This window comes from Geospiza fortis, unplaced genomic scaffold (assembly GCF_000277835.1).
Source record: "Geospiza fortis unplaced genomic scaffold, GeoFor_1.0 scaffold2457, whole genome shotgun sequence".
Classification (NCBI taxonomy): domain Eukaryota; kingdom Metazoa; phylum Chordata; class Aves; order Passeriformes; family Thraupidae; genus Geospiza; species Geospiza fortis.
Genome location: NW_005054720.1, coordinates 16,970 through 23,848, shown reverse-complemented (window position 1 = coordinate 23,848; position 6,879 = coordinate 16,970). Strand labels below are relative to the sequence as shown.

Below are 6,879 nucleotides of genomic sequence, written 5' to 3'. Positions count from 1 at the left end.
ACAGGTACATTTTCTCTGGGACTTCTGGCATCTCTTACTAAATGTGTGTAAAGTTTCTCTGGCATCTGGGCAGTGACTCGTTAGTGCATCTGTTGGGATTTGGGATCCTTTCCCAGCAGGGCACAGAAATCTAACTGGCAGTACTGTGGCTGTCCATGTGTCATTTTGGGAGAATTATCTGGGTGGGGTGGGGGGCAATATCCACACAAAATTCTTCTGCCTCTTGCAGGAGGGTGCCTGATTTTGTCACTCTACAGATGATATTTAATATTTTTCACACCTAGATGCTGCTAGAGTTGAGTATAACTTTTTCTGATGCTTTCTCTGCAGATCCTGTCTTTAGGTGCTGGCTTTGATTCCTTATACTTCCGTTTGAAGGATATGGGTGTTCTGCATCACACTGTGGTATATGAGGTAGATTTCCCAGATGTGGCATGCCAAAAAGCTACTCTGATCAAAGGAGTGAAGGAGTTGTCAGCACTGGTGGGAGACACTGGAGGGGAAGGATTAGGTATGCATTCATGGAAGATTTTTTTGTTTAGAAGGAATAAACACAGCTTCAGCCTTCAAAAAGCAAGAGATTATAGTAGGGGAACTATGAAATCCTAGATGAAAAGGATATTCATTTTATGAAAAATGTTTAAACAAATAATTTGTAAGCACTGGGAGATAACAAGAAGCCAGGATGGATTTGTCAGCAGCTGATTATATCAAACCAAGGTCAGGTTTTTCTGTTGCAATTTCTGAAAGAGAGTGTCCAGCTTGGAGCATACTGGTCCAAAACCAGTGGCAAACCGTAGCATGTCCAGTGGGAGGTTATGAGGATGATGAAGTGATGGAGCAGGTGATGTAGGAGGGGAGGCTGAGAGAGCTGGTTTTGTTCAGCCGTCTGGGGAGGAGTTTGGGAGGGAGGTGAGTCTTACAGCACTCTTCAGCTTACCTATTGGGAGAGGTTAGAAAAGACAGAGCAACACTTTTCTTGGAGGCATAAAGCAAATAGTCAAGGGACAATTGAAAGTGGCAAAAAAAAAGGAAATTCCAGTGATGTATGAAGAAAATGTTGGGGGAGATTGTGCCACATGAGTAGTTAAAAATGGGAACAGATAAAAATGGGAACAGATTGCCTGGAAAGGTAATGGAATCTCCAGCCTTGGAGACCAAAACCACTACAGAGATAGAGCTTGACTGGACAAAGCTTTGAGCAACATGACACAGATAATTGCCATGAGGAAGTATTTGGACAGGATGAATTTTAAATCTCCCTTTCACCCTAAATTGTACAATGATTTATGGGCTTGATGGGTAAGAGAGAAGGTTTGACTCTTAAGTGTCTTGACTTTAATAAAACATTAGTTGTTATGTCTCCTGACTTTTTTTTTTGCCCTCCAAGGCAGGAGAAAATGAGCCTTGTGAAACTACTGCAAATTTTGTGCCAGCTGAGTGCTGAGGGGCAAAAGGAGGAATGTAAAGCATGTGGATCACTAGAGGTTTCTCCTGCATCTGTTTTCCTCCAGCATTTCCAGTAATGCTCTAGATGATGTGCTGTAGAATATGAAATGTCATAAACTTGCAGGAAACATGGGGACTTGCAGTAAGATGAGTGAGTGTAGGAGTTTGACAAAGTACATGAATGGTCTGGCAAACATGGAATGAAGTGCCATAGGGACATATGTTAGCCTCTGCATTTAGATGGCATTGATTAATTTAAATACAGGTGGAAGACTATAGAGTGTGAGTTCCTGACTCACAGGTCTTAGTGAGTAGCTCTTCCATGGGCTTGTTCCTTTCCTTCCTGAATCCATTCACATTTTTAATATTGGTGGAGTCCTGTGGCAGGAAACTCTGTCCATACCAAGTATCTTCAGGTACTTAAAGGAAGGTCTCAGATAGTTGGAAATATGCTATTGTCTGTGTCCAGGGGTCAGCAAAGGATGGATGGACAAGTTAAAAAAAATTAGAATGGAGCACTGTGATGGACTTCTGAAAAAGGCCGTTTTACCTCCAGAAGTGTCTGTGTTTGACAACAGTGTAGGTTAAGTGTCCTCAGGACAGATACAGTTGTTGGGCTGCAGAGACAGAGTAGGTGATTTCTAAAAGTACTTTACAGTCTGCTTTGTTAGTGATGTGGTTTTGACTGAAAAGGTCAAAACCAGGCCATAACTTATCCTATTCTGGTGGGTTACAGAGGTATGGTAATGCTTGCAGGTCATAAACTGGAGCTTATTTCTGAGGATGGTGATCTGTGAGTCAGGTCCTGGTGTTTGCTGAGAGCTAGCATGTGCAGTTTCAGGACTCAGTGCCATTATACAGAAATGAAATCTGTTTAACAAACAAACCAACCAAGCCTAGGAAACCTGACAATGGTGTTCTGATTGTGAGGGGAACCATTGAAATTCTATCAAAGCAATGGTGTTTTCTTAGTCTAAAGTGAAAGGTATATAAATGAGAGCCCTTTAGGTTTGATTTTGAATTACAGTGGTTTAAAAAAATTCTCTTAAAGTAAATATAATAAAGTTTTGTTGTTATAGTAAGTGTAATAATTCTAGGAGAAATCTGTAGGTAAAATTTGCATTAGGAATACGGGAGTTTTAGACCGGCAGTTAACGGATCACATAGCACTATCCCTTCATGGGTCATGTAGTGATGGGGATTTTCTTGCACATGTTACAGAGAAATACAGTTGATGGACATAGCCTTGTGAGTGATTGCCTGTGGGTTTGATTTTCACATTTGTGTCTTTTGGTCTCAGTATTGCAGCAGCCCCATAGTGAGGTTGCATCATTTTTATCTCCCAGGAGCCATTGCCTTTTCTGGAGATGATTATAAATTACTGGGAGTGGATTTATCAGAGCTGTCTGAGCTGGAGAGAACCCTGGAAGAAGCAGGACTGAACAATGAAATCCCCACCCTCTTCATCGCAGAGGTGGTGCTCACCTACATGGAGACCACCAGGTCAGCTTGGTTCTCCTCTCTTGCCCAGTGGTAAAGGGAAAACAGCAAACTTCTTTCTGAGTGTATCACCTTGGGCTTGGGGACCTGGTCTCTTGAAACTAAAACCTTGGGAATTCTGCAGCATCCCAAATAGCTCCCTACATTGTAATTATGATGATGTAATTGATGTCCACATGATATCCTAAAAGGAAGGAAAGAAAGAAGAAAAATCTCAAATGAACAACTTTGAGGTTTTTGTTCTTCTCATCCCCTGAATTGTCTGTGCAGGTGGGGAGGAGATGTTCAGCACAGCACTCTCGTTAGTGTACTGCCACTTGTCAGGATGCCTCAATAGCAGCTCTGTGGTGTTGCAGAAGGATGCACTGCATCTGGTGTATGGACCCTCAGCTTAATTCCTTACACACACTCTCCCAACAGGTCAGATGCCCTGGTTCAGTGGGCAGCAGAGCATTTCCCTCGGGCGTGCTTCCTGCTGTACGAGCAGGTGCAGCCACAGGACCCCTTTGGGCGCGTCATGCAGGAGCACTTCAGGCAGCTGAGCACGGCGCTGCGCTCGCTGGCGCTGTACCCCGACTGCCAGGCCCAGCGCAGGCGCTTCCTGGCCAAGGTGAGCACCTGCAGCTCCAGGGCGGACACCAGGCAGGATTTGTCTGGGGATGGGGGGAACAGTGACTGCTGGCTCAGTTATGGGCTGAAGCAAACAGGGCTGAGGCTGAGCTGCTGCCTTCTGTGCTAGCAGGAATTGTCATCAGAGGGTGCTTCCAACTGGCTTGCAGCCTACTGCCTCATATGGGATTAATGGGTTCCTCTGAGACTTTTGATGTAATAAGTTAAATTTTTAAGAACTTTACAAATGAGAGACCTATTTTCACCAGTTTTTAGGAAGCTCTTGCTTTAGCTAAACAGTCTTAGTGGCTCATGCAGGTGTTTAATTTAGGGTCTTTGTTTTCCTGTGGGAAGTGAGTTTCTGTCCTTCCAGGGGTGATAACTTCGAGGGATTTGTCTTTTAGGGCTGGACTGAGTGCAGTGTCATGGATATGAATGAGTTTTTCGCCTGTTGTATTCCAGAAGATGAGCAGCAAAGAGTGCAGACTCTGGAGCCTTTTGATGAGTATGAGGTAACCCTCCATTATTCTGAAGATCAGGGACCTGGCTTTGATATCATAAGGTATTTGCAATTTCTTATGGTTGCAATTCTGTACAGAGCTGCTGGGCACAGGTGTTCATGGAGGCAGGAAGGACCTTGGATCAGCTTAGCTAACACAGAGGCCATGGGGAGCTCCTGGTGAAGCAGCATAGGGAGAAGGCTCTCTTTGATCTTAGGAAAGCTACATGTTCATTCCTCCCTTCCTTGAGCAGTCTCTCAAGGAGACAGGCTTGTCATAGCGAACTACCTGGCAGTATAAAAGAAGTTATACATGCTAAAAGTTGGCATGGATTCAAGGGACAATTACTTTAATGAAAGAGAAATCTATTAAGGATTAATGAATACATAAATATGCGCCTGATCTGCTGTTCCTGACTGCAGTTGGTCGAGAGCATTCCTGGGGAAAGCAGATGCACTTTTTCTGCTCTCTTCCATTTCCATAGACTACTTTATTGTTTGTCATTGTTGGATACAGGTTACTAATTTCAGATTTTTTTGGTCTGACTTTGTACAGCCATGCATTAATGATTGAAATTCAACTATGACTCTGTTCTTTGCCATTTTTATATTAACTGCTGGCAAAGTTTCTGATTGTTTGAAGTATAGAAGTGAAGATAAGTGCAAGATAGTTACTTTGAGCTAAATATCCTGTGGAATACTTACTAGAAGTTTCCCTTTTGATTTTATGGTTTTCTGTTTATAATTCTAGAAATTGAATAACTGTAGCATGAAAACAATTGAATGTGCTTGAATTTATTTTGCCAACATGCTAGGATCTGCTCTGCCATATTAATGCAAAAGTGGTGACTGAAAGTGGTGGCAGATTTGCTAAGTGGTTTAGAAATGTCTGCTGGAACTGTAGGTCAAGGTCGTTGCTCATACAGTGAGAAGGTAAAGCCTTGGTATTGTTTTTCTTACAAAGGAGGTTGATGTGCATGAATCCAAGCTGGAAACATGCACAGGAGTAAACGATGTGACAACAGAGAGCTCTACAATTAGCCTTTGACAGAAAGATTAAGATCCAAGGTCTTATTGTAAACAAGCTTGGTCAAATTGCGTAAAAAATGTAAAATAGACACCCAGTGTGGAGGGAGACTATTTTTAGAATAATTTTCTTAGGGACTAATAGTGGATTCTTCCATTTTCAATATTAACATTAATTTCAGGATGTCACTTTTCAAAAGATGCTTTTTACTACTAATACGGTTTGGGGCAATGAAGCTGATACAATGAGTTCTTGTGCCTTTTAAATTCATGTTTATGCTTGCTAGTCACAACTTGCTAGTTGGCTGAATGTATCCCATCCCACGGGAATGATCACACTCAATTCCCTAATGTCCTTAAACGCCACAGTGAATTCTCATTGCTGCTGGCTTCCTGTGCATGCCTTTTGCTTGTGCTTCTGCCTCAGAATGTTTCTAAGGCCAGACTGAAAATGATCCATTGTTGTCCAGCACAGAGCATGTTGCACCTTTTAACATTTGTGATTTCTTCGGAATCACTTCAATCCCACTGGTATAAAGGCCTCACTCTTTTTTATGATCAGAACGCAGAGGCATAAGGGGAAGCTGATTCCAAAAAGAACTTCCCCATGCAACACATAGTTAAGCTATGGGATGTATGTTGGGCATGTTAAAGTTTATGTGAGTTTAAAGAGCAGCTGGGTAGGTTCATGGATGAAAAATCCATCAAGGATTGTTCAATACAAAGACACAGCTTCTTGCTTAGAAGATCCCTGGGCTTTGTAAATTTTTGGAAGTAAATGATTGAAAATTGGTGTGAGAGAGGTATTTACCCACCAGTTCTTTCTCTGATTCAGCTTTACCCCTCTGATTTTGACCATTGATGAGAACAGTGCTAGGCTGTTGGTATTTGATTTGGTCACCTTGGCTATTCTGAGGTCCTTATACTATTTGCCCTAAGATTTTGAAGGGGATTGGTTTTTGTTTGGTTCTTCCTTTATTGGTTTGTTTGTTTGTTTATTTGTTTTTTACTTTGGGTTTGCTACAGGAATGGCATCTGAAATGTTCTCATTACTTTGTGTTGGCTGCATCGAAGGGGATGGAACCTTCCTGGACTCCATTGTCACACAGTGTGACAGGTACACACCAAGTAGTTTTCACATTATTCTTTTATCTCATGTAGTTGTCTCTGAGAGGTTTTAGGAGACGTTGAAATCCTGGAAGGGGCAGATGAGATGCTGCAGTCTGGCAGCTTTCTCTACTCCTCCACAATAGTTCTGCTGTCCAAACTAAGGCTTGGACATACATGAGCCCCTCCAGTGCATGGCTGCAATGCCAGCCTACCCTGCTGCTAGTCCTGTTTTTGGGATCTCCCTTTTGAATTTATTCCTGGTTGCCTCCACATGCCATTCTCTCCTTCTAGCTCCCAGAAGGTTGTTCTGTTTTCTTTACTGCCCTGTCCAACAGACCACTCAGGAGCCTGACATGAAGCTGTGTTTTGCTTCCGTATCCCTTGTGGGTGCAGTTGTACCTACCATGTTTCTGAAATGCTTTTTAAATCTGTATGTAGCTTTCTTTAGATGGGAGAAAAGTGGTACAGCTGGGGAAAAGCCAAGACCAAGATTGTCTTTCCAAGATAAAAAGGATTTGGTGGCCGTAGCAGTCCAGGAAATTCCTGGCTTTGACTGATTGCTTCCTTTTTCAGGATAGAAGGCAGAAGGTTATTTTTAACCTGTTTTATATCACTAATGTTCACAGTATAGCACCACAGGTAGTTGTACCTTCAAGAGAGAGTTGAAATCTGTTCTAGGGAGCAAG

At 42.5% G+C, this 6,879-nt stretch overlaps 1 protein-coding gene across 1 annotated transcript in view; it reads left to right on the top strand.

The window, feature by feature from the left end:
• The first annotated feature begins 333 nt into the window (after window positions 1-333).
• Window positions 334-6,879, top strand: part of LCMT2 (leucine carboxyl methyltransferase 2) — a 16,523-nt gene continuing 9,977 nt past the window's right edge. The window contains exons 1-5 of the mRNA XM_031065259.1: window positions 334-511; window positions 2,796-2,952; window positions 3,370-3,559; window positions 3,963-4,070; window positions 6,110-6,200. Coding sequence (XP_030921119.1) covers window positions 382-511; window positions 2,796-2,952; window positions 3,370-3,559; window positions 3,963-4,070; window positions 6,110-6,200 — 676 coding nt within the window. The 5' untranslated portion in view covers window positions 334-381. The remainder of the gene's footprint in view (window positions 512-2,795; window positions 2,953-3,369; window positions 3,560-3,962; window positions 4,071-6,109; window positions 6,201-6,879) is intronic.